We start from the raw sequence: 18,071 nt of genomic DNA on the forward strand, positions 1-18,071 counted from the left end.
CTCTCTCACTCTCTCTTTCTGTCATTTAGTAGTTATCCAGTGCTTAATATGTTTGGCCTACATGGTCCTAATGACCTCCACGCTGCATTCTCTTTCCTGGCTAATGTTATTTAGAACCAAATCCAACTGTTGATGAAATGACTGGCTGACTGCCGTAATGGTTAGCTGACTTACTGAATAGGTGACTGGCTGACTTACTGGCTGATTGACCTACTGGCTGACTTACTGGCTAAATGACTTACTGGCTAAATGACTTACTGGCTGGTTGGCTGACTAAGTGGCTGGCTGACTAACTGGCTGGCTGACTGACTGACTGACTGGCTGGCTGGCTGATGAAACAGTGCGCCCTATCATAATGTAGCCCACTGCCAGTCCCTTCCTTCACCCTGCAATGTCAACAGCCCTCACCCAAGTAAAGCCCAGGGTTATGTCTTAGGCTCCTACCTGGGCTAATATCATAGGACCAGCCAGTCACCCCATCCTGTTAGATGATTGGATTATCTGAAGTCAAAGTTCCAGGATACGTTTTGGCCGTCTTTTCATTGACTAGTTAGACTGATAATGAAGTCATTAATGCACAGATGGTTGACCTCTCACCCCTTTCTTTCACTCCTCAGTCCACCCCCCCTCCTCTCTCCTCCCTCCCCTCCCCTTTCTTTGAGTCCCTCTCCAGAACACAGCCTTTCCCAGACCCTTCCACGTCCAGCCAGACAATCTGTCCATTGTCCGGGTTACGGGTTCGAGTGGCGGGGGGGGGGGGGCTGTCGTCTTCAAGGCTCTTGTGTGTTGGTTGTTTAACCTGGGGGGTCCTGTTCTCCCCAGCTGAGGAGCTCCTTGACTGCCTGGGCCGGGCCAGTTCTGCACATCTCTTCAGTGAGACTGACCTTGCTTTGTCAAATTCTGGAGAATTCTGCACTTTGATGTGGAGAGAAATTATGCTGATCCAAAGAATTGGACCCTACTTAACCACCGTTCTAAACTATCACAGGTTGACTCCCAACTGGTACCCTATTCCCTTCATCATACACTACTCTAGACCTGGGGCTTATGGGAACAGGCTGCCGTTTGGGACGTGTCTTCCCTATGAGATTTGGAGAGACACTTTGATGTGGAGAAAAGCTTCTGAAACAATGCGAGGCACACTCATCCAGGCTGGGCTTCTGTCTCCATCAGCTAACATCTCCGTTAGGATCTCTGCCGGCACTGTCAGCACAAACTGTTACAGCAACCCTCTCTTCATATCTGGGCTAAATGCTTCTTAAAGCTGCAATCTGCAACATCTAGGTCTATTCATTGGTCATGGCAGATATTCAGAGTTAGATGTAGTTGTAGATCTGCTGTGTTCTCCCTTGTACTTTTGCTTGCTCAAATACCTAGCCACCAAACTGGTTTAACGTTTACAGCAATTCATGCAGTTTGTACCCGTAGGCTATCTGGTGTAGATTAAACAAAATACACTCACCTAAAGAATTATTAGGAACACCTGTTCAATTTCTCATTAATGCAATTATCTAATCAACCAATCACATGGCAGTTGCTTCAATGCATTTAGGGGTGTGGTCCTGGTCAAGACAAACTCCAAACTGAATGTCAGAATGGGAAAGAAAGGTGATTTAAGCAATTTTGGCATGGTCGTTGGTGCCAGACGAGCCGTTCTGAGTATTTCACAATCTGCTCAGTTACTGGGATTTTCACACACAACCATTTCTAGTGTTTACAAAGAATGGTGTGAAAAGGGAAAAACATCCAGTATGCGGCAGTCCTGTGGGCAAAAATGCCTTGTTGATGCTAGAGGTCAGAGGAGAATGGGCCGACTGATTCTAGCTGATTGAAGAGCAACTTTGACTGAAATAACCACTCGTTAAAACCGAGGAATGCAGCAAAGCATTTGTGAAGCCACAACACGCACAACCTTGAGGCGAATGGGCTACAACAGCAGAAGACCCCACCGGGTACCACTCATCTCCACTACAAATAGGAAAAAGAGGCTACAATTTGCACAAGCTCACCAAAATTGGACAGTTGAAGACTGGAAGAATGTTGCCTGGTCTGATGAGTCTCGATTTCTGTTGAGACATTCAAATGGTAGAGTCAGAATTTGGCGTGAACAGAATGAGAACATGGATCCATCATGTCTTGTTAACACTGTGCAGGCTGGTGGTGGTGGTGTAAGGGTGTGGGGGATGTTTTCTTGGCACACTTTAGGCCCCTTAGTGCCAATTGGGCATCGTTTAAATGCCACAGCCTACCTGAGCATTGTTTCTGACCATGTCCATCCCTTTATGACCACCATGTACCCATCCTCTGATGGCTACTTCCACAGGATAATGCACCATGTCACAAAGCTCAAATCATTTCAAATTGGTTTCTTGAACATGACAATGAGTTCACTACTGAAATGGCCCCCACAGTCACCAGATCTCAACCCAATAGAGCATCTTTGGGATGTGGTGGAACGGGAGCTTCGTGCCCTGGATGTGCATCTCACAAATCTCCATCAACTGCAAGATGCTATCCTATCAATATGGGCCAACATTTCTAAATAATGCTTTCAGAACCTTGTTGAATCAATGCCACGTAGAATTAAGGCAGTTCTGAAGGCAAAAGGGGGTCAAACACTGTATTTGTATGGTGTTCCTAATAATCCTTTAGGTGAGTGTATAGTGATGCTGATATACTGTAGAGGGTCTGGTTATATATGGATTAGGGTTGCACGTTTTGGATAAAATATTGACAAAATATTGCAATTATCATAGCCTACATAATGTGCTATTAAACTGAATAGAAATCAAGTTAAAGTTCAGTGTTTTCTGTTTTACCCTTGCCAATTTGAAGGTGCTGCCTGTCTCGAACTATTCGTTTAACTGCTCTTTTAATGCAGTGTCATTTTCTATGTTTGTGCCGTTGCCATAGCTGGTTAGGCCAAATTTCACAACCCTTGAGGTATATTTTCTCCGATATTAAAGTTTAGTAACCATACTGTTGTGTATGTGGGAAAATATATCTTGGTGCCACTCGCTTATTTGAGGCAGACGTCTTCGCTAGCAGTTGCAGGGTTAACTCAAACTAACACTCAAAAAGTTTTTAAAGATTTGTCCAGGTAATCTACAAAAGTACCTACAGCTCCTGCAAGAAAAACAATTTCGGATATGCCTTGCGTGAAGTGCATATCATTAACCTTTTTTGAGCTGAAAATCGCAGAAATTGGCAATTTGGATATTGCACATGTCAATATCGCAATTTAGATTACATTTCGATTAATTGTGCAGCCCTAATATGGATCACATATGATGTCAGTAGTAGTTGATGTAGAGGGTCTGGTAATAAATGGGTCATATGTTGTCAGTAGTAGTAGTTGATATAGAGGGTCTGGTAATAAATGGATCATATGTTGTCAGTAGTAGTAGTTGATGTAGAGGGTCTGGTAATAAATGGATCATATGTTGTCAGTAGTAGTAGTTGATGTAGAGGGTCTGGTAATAAATGGGTCATATGATGTCAGTAGTAGTTGATGTAGAGGGTCTGGTAATAAATGGATCATATGATGTCAGTAGTAGTAGTTGATGTAGAGGGTCTGATAATAAATGGATCATATGATGTCAGTAGTAGTTGTTGATGTAGAGGGTCTGGTAATAAATGGATCATATGATGTCAGTAGTAGTTGATGTAGAGGGTCTGGTAATAAATTGATCATATGATGTCAGTAGTAGTAGTTGATGTAGAGGGTCTGATAATTAATGGATCATATGATGTCAGTAGTAGTTGATATAGAGGGTATGGAAATAAATGGATCATATGATGTCTGTAGTAGTAGTTGATGTAGAGGGTCTGATAATTAATGGATTATATGATGTCAATAGTAGTTGATATAGAGGGTCTGGTAATAAATGGATCATATGATGTCAGTAGTAGTAGTTGATGTAGAGGGTCTGGTAATAAATGGATCATATGATGTCAGTAGTAGTAGTTGATGTAGAGGGTCTGATAATAAATGGATCATATGATGTCAGTAGTAGTAGTTGATGTAGAGGGTCTGGTAATAAATGGATCATATGATGTCAGTAGTAGTAGTTGATGTAGAGGGTCTGATAATAAATGGATCATATGATGTCAGTAGTAGTTGTTGATGTAGAGGGTCTGGTAATAAATGGGTCATATGATGTCAGTAGTAGTTGATGTAGAGGGTCTGGTAATAAATGGATCATATGATGTCAGTAGTAGTAGTTGATGTAGAGGGTCTGGTAATTAATGGATCATATGATGTCTGTAGTAGTTGATGTAGAGGGTCTGGTAATAAATTGATCATATGATGTCAGTAGTAGTAGTTGATGTAGAGGGTCTGATAATTAATGGATCATATGATGTCAGTAGTAGTTGATATAGAGGGTATGGAAATAAATGGATCATATGATGTCAGTAGTAGTAGTTGATGTAGAGGGTCTGATAATTAATGGATTATATGATGTCAATAGTAGTTGATATAGAGGGTCTGGTAATAAATGGATCATATGATGTCAGTAGTAGTAGTTGATGTAGAGGGTCTGGTAATAAATGGATCATATGATGTCAGTAGTAGTAGTTGATGTAGAGGGTCTGGTAATAAATGGATCATATGATGTCAGTAGTAGTAGTTGATGTAGAGGGTCTGGTAATAAATGGATCATATGATGTCAGTAGTAGTAGTTGATGTAGAGGGTCTGATAATAAATGGATCATATGATGTCAGTAGTAGTAGTTGATGTAGAGGGTCTGGTAATAAATGGATCATATGATGTCAGTAGTAGTAGTTGATATAGAGGGTCTGGTAATAAATGGATCATATGATGTCAGTAGTAGTTGATGTAGAGGGTCTGATAATAAATGGATCATATGATGTCAGTAGTAGTTGTTGATGTAGAGGGTCTGGTAATAAATGGGTCATATGATGTCAGTAGTAGTTGATGTAGAGGGTCTGGTAATAAATGGATCATATGATGTCAGTAGTAGTAGTTGATGTAGAGGGTCTGGTAATTAATGGATCATATGATGTCAGTAGTAGTTGATGTAGAGGGTCTGGTAATAAATTGATCATATGATGTCAGTAGTAGTAGTTGATGTAGAAGGTCTGATAATTAATGGATCATATGATGTCAGTAGTAGTTGATATAGAGGGTATGGAAATAAATGGATCATATGATGTCTGTAGTAGTAGTTGATGTAGAGGGTCTGATAATTAATGGATTATATGATGTCAATAGTAGTTGATATAGAGGGTCTGGTAATAAATGGATCATATGATGTCAGTAGTAGTAGTTGATGTAGAGGGTCTGGTAATAAATGGATCATATGATGTCAGTAGTAGTAGTTGATGTAGAGGGTCTGGTAATAAATGGATCATATGATGTCAGTAGTAGTAGTTGATGTAGAGGGTCTGGTAATAAATGGATCATATGATGTCAGTAGTAGTAGTTGATATAGAGGGTCTGGTAATAAATGGATCATATGATGTCAGTAGTAGTAGTTGATGTAGAGGGTCTGGTAATAAATGGATCATATGATGTCAGTAGTAGTAGTTGATATAGAGGGTCTGGTAATAAATGGATCATATGATGTCAGTAGTAGTTGATATAGAGGGTCTGGTAATAAATGGATCATATGATGTCAGTAGTCGTAGCTCTGAAAATAATAATGCCACATTTTCATTGTTCTGCCGTTCAATGTTACCCTGGCAACCAACAACCCCCATCTGTGCTGTATGAGCCTTGTTATCTCTCTGTCTATCTCTCTATCTGTCTTTCTATCTATCTTTCTATCTCTCTCTATCTCTGTTTTACTCCCACTCTATTTTTCTGTCTCTCCCCATTTATCTCTGTCTTATAAATGCATTAAACACATGAAAACAATTTTGTCAGCTTCCATGTTTCTCCCTGAGTGGTATGTCATATCAAAGTCCACACTTAGTAATTAGTCCATTTGTAATTGTTTGTATCTGTCAGGTGTGTCTCAGTTTGTGTGAGACAGGGCTCCTTTTCTTTGTGTGTGTGTGTGTGTGTGTGTCTGTGTGTCAGAAAGATGCCCACCTGACTCCATCAGTCCCCTGACTCCATCAGTCCCCTCCACCTGACTCCATCAGTCCTCTCCACCTGACTCCACCATGTGCACTACTTTAGCTATGGGCTTTGGTCTGAAGTAGTTCACTATAAAGAGAATACGGTGCCATTTGAGAAAAGACTGGAGGTGGGTAGCAGATGGTATACAGGAAATAAAAGTCAATAGATTAATCAAGACCCAGTCCAATTAGAGAGTATTTCCTTTGCCTATTGCTAGCTTAGAAGAACAGGGGATGATACTCTTCTTTCCATTGCTAACATTATTCGCTATGGCACATTGTTCTCTTCTATGGACTCTGTTTTACTCTTGACGGGAATAGGGTGTGGTATAGGGTCTGGAATAGTGTGTAGAATAGGGTCTGGAATAGGGTGTAGTATAGGGTCTGGAATAGGGTGTAGTATAGGGTCTGGAATAGGGTGTAGTATAGGGTCTGGAATAGGGTATGGTATAGGGTCTGGAATAGGGTGTGGTATAGGGTCTGGAATAGGGTGTGGTATAGGGTCTGGAATAGGGTGTAGTATAGGGTCTGGAATAGGGTGTGGTATAGGGTCTGGAATAGGGTGTGGTATAGGGTCTGGAATAGGGTGTGGTATAGGGTCTGGAATAGGGTGTAGAATAGGGTCTGGAATAGGATGTATTATAGGTTTTGGAATAGGGTGTGGTATAGGGTCTGGAATAGGGTGTAGAATAGGGTCTGGAATAGGGTGTAGTATAGGTTTTGGAATAGGGTGTGGTATAGGGTCTGGAATAGGGTGTAGAATAGGGTCTGGAATGGGGTGTAGTATAGGTTTTGGAATAGGTTGTGGTATAGGATCTGGAATAGGGTGTAGTATATGTTTTGGAATAAGGTGTGGTATATGGTCTGGAATAGGGTGTAGTATTGGGTCTGGAATAGGGTGTGGTATAGGCTCTGGAATAGGGTGTAGTATAGGTTTTGGAATAGGGTGTGGTATATGGTCTGGAATAGGGTGTGGTATATGGTCTGGTATAAGGTGCGATTTCAGATGGGGTCTCGGTAAGTGTTGCTGGATGTTCTGTGGCAGAGACATTGGTAGGATGGAGTTTTCTCCTCGTCTCTTATCTCTCCTCCTCTTGTCTCTTCTCCTTGTCTCTCCTCTGTCCTCTCCTCCTCTTGTATTTTCCCATCTTTTCTCTTTTCCTCTCTCCTCCTTTCCCATTGTCTCTTCTCTCGGTCCTCTCCATCTTTCAGGGGTAATATCTCCAGAATATAGCAGACCTGCCTGGCAGGAATTCAGATTACTATTCTGCTGATATTTCTGCTGATTTACATGTAAGTCATTTAGCAGACACTTATGCCAAGCGATTTACTGGAGTAATAAGCTGCTTTGCTCAAGGGCACACCACCCGATTTGTTTTAGTGGCTTCTTCTGCTATCTTCAGAGTGTAAGCAGATATGTGATACATTTTAATGACATAATAGACTTGGATACACGTTACCCTGCACGCTAATCCATAATAACATCTGTTAGTTTCACTGCTCTGTTTAACTTGTTTCGGGTGTTTTCATGTTGTCTGAGGTGCTCCAGTACAATGAAATCACCAACATGTAGAGGATAAAGGTGCCTGTGTTGTGGACGTTCTATAACCTGGAACAACTCTCTTAATACTCTGGTTGTCATTCTACTCTGGGAGTCAGTCTACTCTGGGAGTCAGTCTACTCTGGGAGTCAGTCTACTCTGGGAGTCAGTCTACTCCGGGAGTCAGTCTACTCTGGTTGTCAGTCTACTCCGGGAGTCAGTCTACTCTGGGAGTCAGTCTACTCTGGGAGTCAGTCTACTCTGGGAGTCAGTCTACTCTGGGAGTCAGTCTACTCCGGGAGTCAGTCTACTCCGGTTGTCAGTCTACTCTGGTTGTCAGTCTACTCCGGGAGTCAGTCTACTCCGGGAGTCAGTCTACTCCGGGAGTCAGTCTACTCCGGGAGTCAGTCTACTCTGGTTGTCAGTCTACTCCGGGAGTCAGTCTACTCCGGGAGTCAGTCTACTCCGGGAGTCAGTCTACTCTGCTCGTCAGTCTACTCCGGGAGTCAGTCATCTCCAGGAGTCAGGCCGCTCTGGGAATCAGTCTACTCCGGGAGTCAGTCTTCCAAACACTGAGCTGTCCCATGTGGTGCCTTGGTGTCAGGCAGCTGTTAGAGTTATTAAATGTGGCCCATGCGGGAATCCAACCCTCAACTTATTACATGGTGGAAACCTGCCCCCAGAGTGGTAACTTATTACATGGTGGAAACCTGCCCCCAGAGTGGTAACTTATTACATGGTGGAAACCTGCCCCCAGAGTGGTAACTTATTACATGGTGGAAACCTGCCCCGAGTGGTAACTTATTACATGGTGGAAACCTGCCCCCAGAGTGGTAACTTATTACATGGTGGAAACCTGCCCCCAGAGTGGTAACTTATTACATGGTGGAAACCTGCCCCGAGTGGTAACTTGGGGTCTAGAGTCCATGGTGCCCTTTGGGAACTGAGGAGGTGTCGAGTGGCCTGTTAGAGGTCAGGGGTCAAAGTGTCAGAGACATTAGGGTTAGTCCCACCCTTCCATTGGACAGCTGAACCAACAGTGGGCCTTCTTAAGCATACCGTGTGCCTTTCCTTGGGCCAGGTGCACCCTGGGAGACTCCCTGCGGAGGCCCCCTCTGGAGGAATAGACAGTCCGTCTGTCATACTCTCTGTGCTTCTAAAATGTCTCCCTGTTCCCTACATATTCCCATAGGGTCTGGTCAGAAGGAGTGCACTTGAAGGGGGTTAGGGTGCACGTTGGCCCAGTTCCTTCTGTCTGACAGGCTGTAATATTGCTGCCTTTATTTAAGGTTCAGCATACCCTCCAAGACAGTTGTTTCCCTGAGAATCTCTCCCCCTCTCTCCCTACTCTCTCTCTCTCCCCCTCCCTCCCCTCTCTCCCTACTCTCTCTATCTATCCCCCTCCCTCCCCTCTCTCCCTACTCTCTTTATCTCTCCCCCTCCCTCCCCTCTCTCCCTACTCTCTCTATCTCTCCCCCTCCCTCCCCTCTCTCCCTACTCTCTCTCTATCTCTCCCCCTCCCTCCCCTCTCTCCCTACTCTCTCTATCTCTCCCCCTCCCTCCCCTCTCTCCCTACTCTCTCTATCTCTCCCCCTCTCTCCCTACTCTCTCTCTATCTCTCCCCCTCCCTCCCCTCTCTCCCTACTCTCTCTATCTCTCCCCCTCTCTCCCTACTCTCTCTCTATCTCTCCCCCTCCCTCCCCTCTCTCCCTACTCTCTCTCTATCTCTCCCCCTCTCTCTACTCTCTCTATCTCTCCCCCTCCCTCCCCTCTCTATCTCTCCCCCTCCCTCCCCTCTCTCCCTACTCTCCATCTCTCCCCCTCTCTCCCTACTCTCTATCCCCCCCCCCCTCCTCGGTCTCCTCTCTTTCCTTTCTCTCCTCCTCTGTCCTCCTTTGCTCTACACATTTGTGACTCTTTTTTTCTCTTTCTCTCTTTGTTGATGAACGATAAAATAGTTTTCCCTTCATTATTTTTCATTTAACTGTTATTGCTCTTTTGTTTTGGTGGTGCCAGGCTAGCTGTGATCATGGTGCAGTAATGAAATCTCAGTTTTGGAAATGAAACTTGGTTAGCTTCAGGCTCATAACAGTCTAACTGAGTTAGAGAGCCGTCCTCCTCTCTGTTCCTCCTCTTCCTCCTCCTCCTCTAGTAATTCAGTTTACTTTTCTGTTCGAATCATCCTTCTGTACTTGAGTACTCTTCCTCCTTGTATTCTTAAACTTTTGTTGACAGTTTTGTTAGCTGGAGTCTGGGTTTGGGTTATTGTGTCTGCACTAGTGCATTTAAACGTGCCTTGCTGCCCTCACTTCATCCCACAGCTGGCTGGACTCTGATGCTGAACAGGGTGGGCTGTGGTTTATCCCCAGGTGGGAGACCAGATGCTGCTGCAGTTGGATTGTTAATAGGGGGGGCAGTTCCTCATACCAGCATAGCCACCTAATCATCCCCAGATTCTAGTTAGCTCCTTCATCCCTTCTCTTCTCCCCAAAACATAATAACAGCAATGATAAGTATTAAGTTCTGTTGGTACTAAATGTATAAGAGCTTTAGCTATTTTTCTCTTAATTCTCAGTATTATAACGCACATAGTTTTAGTGTGCTATGCCATTTTTCATAAAATTGTAGCACTCATATGTATCTATAATAGTTAATAACTCTAGCAATTGCTGCTAGTTCACACTTGTGTATATTACTGCCACAGTTCCAGTGTTCCATAATACCACCCAGATGGCTGCTAGTTTACAGTACTAATTTTTTAAACTGCTGCTAGTGTACAGTGTTATGTATATTGTTGCTTTGTTTTATTACTATTTTCTGTCTGGCTATATTTTTTCTCTCTATCTAGTTATCAGGTTCCATGTCAGAAGAGTTTCATTGTGCAGGATGACGATGTGTTGTTCAGTTCATTTGACAAATAAACTTTGAAACGTGAATTCAAGCTATGTGACTACAATGCAAATGTAGTGTTTTTTTGGTCTTTTTTATTCAGATTATTGGGTATTTGGCTATTTAGTTCTTTTGCCAGCTTTTGCAGCTGTCAGTCTGTTTTCCAGTGCTTTTAATCCATCCTGACACATTGTGTCAAATAGTTATTTCACTCGCAACGACCAGAACGGTGTGATTGATTACCTTCAGGGTATGTCTTGATGAAAACAGTGTTTTTAGTGTTTTGTAGTCAGATAGGAAATGCCGTTCAGATGTCTCTGAGTCGCCCACACAGTCTGCTTATTGAAGTATTAAACCATGAAGGATAATCACTTTGGGTTTGTTCACAACAGTTAGAGGAGTTCAAGGTGGTCACTCGTAGTTCTGCCACGAGGAGTACTGTTCCCTTCTAGAAATTGTATTTCTATGGTTCCGCCGTTAATCGCCGGTTGTGAATGTACCAAATCATTGGTTATGGGGCGTTTTCTCTTCTAGTAATCGTGTCTCTATAGTTCCATAGCTGGTTGGACAGCTGTGGCCAGCTGTTTGTCAGGGGGACTCGTTGAGAGAGAAGAGTTCAGTCCCAAATGTCACTCTGTTCACTATATTGTACTAAGGGCACTTTACTAGTAGTGTACTAGGAAGGGAATGCGGTGCAATTTGGAATGTGGCCGTTGACAGAGACGGAAAGAGACTCTAAACTAGGAACTCCCTGCATTTCCTCCTCTGAGCGGGCAGGTGTAGTCAGGCAGCCAGTCAGTCAGCCAATCAGTCAGTCAGACAGCCTGACAACATGGCCAGGAATTTTGCTCTGACTCCATGGGAACTGGGGAAGCACTTGGAATATTCCTTTTAAAGTGCACTTCTAGTCTGCTATGTAGGGTTTAGGGTTCTATTTGGGACACTCCTTGTCCCAGTGCTGCTCTGACCCGGGAATTCAGACCAACAGACTCACTGGTGACGGGAAACATCGGAATAAAACCTGTCCCTGTGGAGGTTGTGACTGACCACCCTTTTCATGGACCCTCTCATGTCCTCTATACCAGGCCCCGTCACACACACACACACAACCCAGGGAGACACACTCACAACCCAGGGAGACACACTCACAACCCAGGGAGACACACACACAACCCAGGGAGACACACTCACAACCCAGGGAGACACACTCACAACCCAGGGAGACACACTCACAACCCAGGGAGACACACTCACAACCCAGGGAGACACACACACAACCCAGGGAGACACACTCACAACCCAGGGAGACACACTCACAACCCAGGGAGACACACTCACCCGGAGAGACCCCCCTCCCCCACAAACACACACACACTCACAACCCAGGGAGACACACTCACCCGGAGAGACCCCCCTCCCCCCCTCCCCCACAAACACACACACACTCACAACCCAGGGAGACACACTCACAACCCAGGGAGACACACTCACAACCCAGGGAGACACACTCACAACCCAGGGAGACACACACACAACCCAGGGAGACACACTCACAACCCAGGGAGACACACTCACAACCCAGGGAGACACACCCACCCGGAGAGACCCCCCTCCCCCACAAACACACACACACTCACAACCCAGGGAGACACACTCACCCGGAGAGACCCCCCTCCCCCACAAACACACACACACTCACAACCCAGGGAGACACACTCACCCGGAGAGACCCCCCTCCCCCACAAACACACACACACTCACAACCCAGGGAGACACACTCACCCGGAGAGACCCCCCTCCCCCACAAACACACACACACTCACAACCCAGGGAGACTCACAACCCAGGGAGAGACCCCTCTCCCCCACAAACACACACACACTCACAACCCAGGGAGACACTCACCCGAAGAGACCCCCCCCCCAGAGAGATACATACGTACAGAGAAACACACTGACCCAGAGAGACACACACTGACCCAGAGAGACACACACTGACCCGGAAAGAGACACACTGATCCACATGTCCAGACAGAGAGAGTCATAACCACTCCATCAGTGCTAACAGCAGACCTCCAGATGGACAGCAGACTTCTTAGACTAGGACTAGTCCAGCCAGGCCAGTGGAGTCCAGGCCAGTCTTTAGTCCGGGCCAGTTTAGACCAGCCAGGCCAGTCTTTAGTCCGGGCCAGTTTAGACCAGCCAGGCCAGTCTTTAGTCCGGGCCAGTTTAGACCAGCCAGGCCAGTCTTTAGTCCGGGCCAGTTTAGACCAGCCAGGCCAGTCTTATCCAGCCTAGACCAGTTGGATAGTAGCAGTTATGGAGTAATGCGTTTTGATCTTTTAATATTTTCTTCCAATATGTCTCAGTCGTTCCTGGAGAGCTCATTGTCTGTGTGTGTCTGTGTGTGTGTGTGTGTGTACGTGTGTGTGTGTATGTGTGTGTGTGTGTGTGTGTGTGTGTGTGGGAGGGGAGGGCGGGGGCCTCTAAAATGTAGTTCATTTTAGAGGCCAGTTGGCAACCATGGTTCTGTGTCCAGCTTATTTATCCAACTGCTTTACTAATGACGTTTCTGGCCTCCATCCCTCATAGACCTTCCTCCTGTTTGTCTGTGGCCTGGTCAGGGCCATGTACTAATGCCCTACTACCTGCATAACTATACTGCCACTACATCACAATACTGCCACTACATCACAATACAGTTAATACATCACAATACTGCCACTACATCACAATACTGCCACTACATCACAATACAGTTAATACATCACAATAGAGCCACTACATCACAATACAGTTAATACATCACAATAGAGCCACTACATCATAATACAGTTAATACATCACAATAGAGCCACTACATCACAATAAAGTTAATACATCATAATGCAGTTAATACATCACAATAGAGCCACTACATCATAATACAGTTAATACATCTTAATTCAGTTAATACATCATAATACAGCCACTACATCATAATAGAGCCACTACATCACAATACAGTTAATACATCATAATGCAGTTAATAAATCAAAATAGAGCCACTACATCACAATATAGTTAATACATCATAATACAGTTAATACATCACAATAGAGCCACTACATCATAATACAGTTAATACATGTATTTTCACTCTCTTACGATGTGATTGCTTTATTGGTGATGAAAAGGCATCTTGTAAATACTGCTACACACAATTCATATGCGATCTAGAAGTGAATGCTTGATGTCTCTTGTGATAAAGTTTTCATTTATTTGTTTGATGTGAAATACCTGCCAAGCTACTAGTACTACTACCGCCAGAGATTGAGTTGACCTGTGACCTGTGGTGATGTGGGTTGACCTGTGGTGATGCTGGTGATGTGGGTTGACCTGTGGTGATGCTGGTGATGTGGGTTGACCTGTGGGGATGTGGGTTGGGGTCGGGTTAAGGTTAGGGGTCTTATGCCCTACCCATGCTGTTGTTGTGGCTGATCTTCATCTGTAACCCTCCTTTTGTGATGTGTTTTCTTCCAGACGGGCCCCCATTGACCCTTCAGAGAGGTACCCCGGTCAGCTGCCAGGCTGGGGGGGTCACTACCCCGGCCCACAGCCCTGTTACCCCAACTTCCCCCGTCAGGCAGACCCAGGATACTACCACCCCCCTCCCACCCAGCCGAGAGGCCCCCTGCGCCAGGACGTCCCCCCCTCTCCCACCCTGCCCCCGCGCGCCCCCCGCTACGACACCATGACCGGTAGAACAGGGGGGGGGGGCTTCCGCCAGGCTAGCCCGGAGAGGTTCACCTACGGGGGGGACGGAGCCGGCCGACAGGCTGACCCACGTCAGAAGAACCCCATGACCGCTGCAGTGTGACGCCCCGATCCCAGCCGGGCTGAGACGCCCCGATCCCAGCCGGGCTGAGACGCCCCGATCCCAGCCCCCCTGAGACGCCCCGATCCCAGCCCCCCTGAGACGCCCCGATCCCAGCCCCCCTGAGACGCCCCGATCCCAGCCGGGCTGAGACGCCCCGATCCCAGCCGGGCTGAGACGCCCCGATCCCAGCCGGGCTGAGACGCCCCGATCCCAGCCGGGCTGAGACGCCCCGATCCCAGCCGGGCTGAGACGCCCCGATCCCAGCCCCCCTGAGACGCCCCGATCCCAGCCCCCCTGAGACGCCCCGATCCCAGCCCCCCTGAGACGCCCCGATCCCAGCCCCCCTGAGACGCCCCGATCCCAGCCCCCCTGAGACGCCCCGATCCCAGCCCCCCTGAGACGCCCCGATCCCAGCCCCCCTGAGACGCCCCGATCCCAGCCCCCCTGAGACGCCCCGATTGTCTGTTGTGATGGAACCACTAGAATGGATGCAGATCTGCAAACCCGTCCGTCTGGGTCGGCTGTCTGGACGCCGTTATTTCTCACGCCCTCTCACTACAGTTACACAGCCACGCCTTTTCTGATACTTCCCACCAATCACCACAGGCCGCCGCAGCCAATGAAAAGCCTTAGTATTATAACGCACATTAGGTTTCTGTATTTGCCAAACAAATAGGGTTGCCGCCACTATGACCACGTACTGATGTTTTACCAGGACACACTGGACACACTGGACTGTGTTATGGAATGACTTTTTTACTTGATATGATTGAAGTCACGTCCTCTTGTCCGTCTTCTTCCCCAGAGCGCTCGTTGTGTGACCGGGTGTGTTGGGTCTTTTGGTGTGTGTGTGTTGTGTCTGTCGGTGTGTGTGTGTGTTGTGTCTGTCGGTGTGTGTGTTGTCTCTGTCGGTGTGTGTGTGTTGTCTCTGTCGGTGTGTGTGTGTTGTCTCTGTCGGTGTGTGTGTGTTGTCTCTGTCGGTGTGTGTGTGTTGTCTCTGTCGGTGTGTGTGTGTTGTCTCTGTCGGTGTGTGTGTGTTGTCTCTGTCGGTGTGTGTGTGTTGTCTCTGTCGGTGTGTGTGTGTTGTCTCTGTCGGTGTGTGTGTGTTGTGTCTGTCGGTGTGTGTTGTGTTGTGTCTGTCGGTGTGTGTGTGTTGTCTGTCGGTGTGTGTGTGTGTGTATTCCGTGTGTGTGTGTGTAGGGGTGTGGCTTCATCCATCCAGTGGCGTGTTAAAACCAACTCTACATGTTATGTCAGTCTTTTTTACAATGTATTCTTTACCATTATAATGGACCCCCGCAACGTTAGTTTGTAATGCATGGTCTCATTGTCAGCTTCCCAAATCCCACCCTATTCCCCATATGAGCCACTACCCTCGTTGGTGTTGGACTTTCCATCAAAAGTAGTGCAATATATATTTTTGTTGGGTGTCATTTGGGAGGTAGTCTGTTCACCACCTAGTAACTGTAGACTAATGAAGTATTTTAGCTCAGTAAGTCATTGACATCTAATTATTATCATTATGTAGGAAGGCAGTGATCATAATATGAATGTTGATGAGAATCATTGTATGATATTTTATTTTATTGAAATGTGACTCTATTGAACAATACAGTTCAGTGTCTTATTAGTTTGTCACTTTAGCCTCCTGATGGTTTAGAAAGACACGTCTCTGATTGGTCAATAGGTCTGATGGTTTAGAAAGACATGTCTCTGTTTGGTCCATACGGCTGACGGCTGATGGCTTAGAAAGACACGTCTCTGATTGATCCATATGGCAGATTATTTAGAAAGACACGTCTCTGATTGGTCAATACGGTTGATGGATTAGAAAGACACGTCTCTGATTGGTCCATATGTCTGATGGATTAGAGAGACATGTCTGTGATTGGGCCGTATGGCTGATGGATTGGAGAGATGTCTGTGATTGGTCTGTATGGCTGATGGATTGGAGAGACATGTTTGTGATTGGTCCATAGGGCTGATGGATTGGAGAGACATGTCTCTGATTGGTCCATAGGGCTGATGTGAGAGGGCTGCAGACATTAGGAGAGGTGGAGATTAGGCCCAGGAGGATGAATAAGGAGGCACCAGTGTTTGGCCAAGAAAGACCTCTTGGCTTGTCTCACTCCTCCCTCTCTCTCCCTCTCTCCCTCCCAGTCTCTCTCTCCCTCCTTCTCTCTCTCTCCCTCCTTCTCTCTTTACCTTGCCACTATCACTCCAATTGCCCCCCATCTTGTGGTTTAACATGAAAGGTAATGGAGAGGCTATGAACTAGCATGGGACTAGTATGGTACTAGAAAGTAAATTTTTAGTGGTTTAGTTGACATGTCTACATTTCATTATATATTTTTGTATGCCTTTATTCAGTGTCTGTCTTAGTTTAACATGTATTTGTGCATCTTAGCCTGATGATTGTAATGAAGTAATTCTTAAAAAAGGTACTCCGTTTGCTGTCAGTAGAGAATGCCCAGATCTGCGGAAGCAAGCGGCTGCCCGGTATTATCCAGCACATTTGTCATTATGATGAAAATGTAATTTTGTATCCAAAACTCTTTTTGCATTAAATACTCATGTTTGAAACACACTGAAAGTTGAAGGTGTCGTTACTCATTGATTACATTATAAATGGTGCTGTATAATTTATATACTGCCCTAGTTTTGAACAGGCTCTTATCTGTAGTATATATAGGGGATATAGAACAGGCCCTGGTCTGTAGTATATATAGGGGATATAGAACAGGCCCTGGTCTGTAGTATATATAGGGGATATAGAACAGGCCCTGGTCTGTAGTATATATAGGGGATATAGAACAGGCCCTGGTCTGTAGTATATATAGGGGATATAGAACAGGCCCTGGTCTGTAGTATATATAGGTGATATAGAACAGGCCCTGGTCTGTAGTATATATAGGGGATATAGAACAGGCCCTGGTCTGTAGTATATATAGGGGATATAGAACAGGCCCTGGTCTGTAGTATATATAGGGGATATAGAACAGGCCCTGGTCTGTGGTATATATAGGGGATATGGTTCCATACAGGATGTGGACATCATGCTTTTATATAAACGTGTATTTTGGGATACAAGGTCTCACATCTCTATGGGTTAATTAAATGTTGAGGATTTAATTTCTTTTTTAAGTCCTTCTCTCCAAGGTGATTGCATTAACATTTTCAACTCAATCCATCTATCCCCAAGATAAATTATACTTTTAAGATAACAAATAGTTAGGGTCAAATTAATGTTGAAGTAATTATTAATTAGGATGTGGAGATATGCCCATGTGATTACAGACTCATTTGGAAATGGTGGGTAAAGTTTTGGCTGCTGTGACAGTTGGAGTTGCAACTTTAATAATTGGACAGAGAGAAGGCAGGAGGAGGAGTGCATGAGGGTACAGGAGAAGAGGAGAGGGGTGAGGAGGAGAGGAAGGTGGTAGGGGAGATGAGGGAGGAAAGTAAATGGCATGGGCTGCGTTATAAGCCAGAACTAGGCCAGTGGGGAGAAGCTTCAGACCTCCGAGCCAATAGGGAGCGAGGACATCAGACCTCCGAGCCAATAGGGAGAGAGGACGTAAGCTTTTTAAATCAGTCAGCAGATAAAGCTGGTCTGGAATGTCAGCAGAGTTCTAAGGCTCATGGACAGGTGCTGCTTTTAACAGAGCTCTGAAGTGTCTACGTTAGGGGCTGTTT

At 45.6% G+C, this 18,071-nt stretch overlaps 1 protein-coding gene across 3 annotated transcripts in view; it reads left to right on the plus strand.

Moving 5' to 3' along the window:
* pard3bb (par-3 family cell polarity regulator beta b) overlaps positions 1–14,706 on the plus strand; it is a 332,127-nt gene extending 317,421 nt beyond the window's left edge. For all 3 annotated transcript variants that reach the window (XM_029115967.2, XM_034288552.1, XM_034288553.1), the window contains one exon: positions 14,039–14,706. In XM_029115967.2, coding sequence (XP_028971800.2) covers positions 14,039–14,375 — 337 coding nt within the window. In that variant the 3' untranslated portion in view covers positions 14,376–14,706. The remainder of the gene's footprint in view (positions 1–14,038) is intronic.
* Positions 14,707–18,071: the final 3,365 nt, after the last annotated feature.

This window comes from Esox lucius, chromosome 20, assembly GCF_011004845.1.
Source record: "Esox lucius isolate fEsoLuc1 chromosome 20, fEsoLuc1.pri, whole genome shotgun sequence".
Classification (NCBI taxonomy): Eukaryota; Metazoa; Chordata; class Actinopteri; order Esociformes; family Esocidae; genus Esox; species Esox lucius.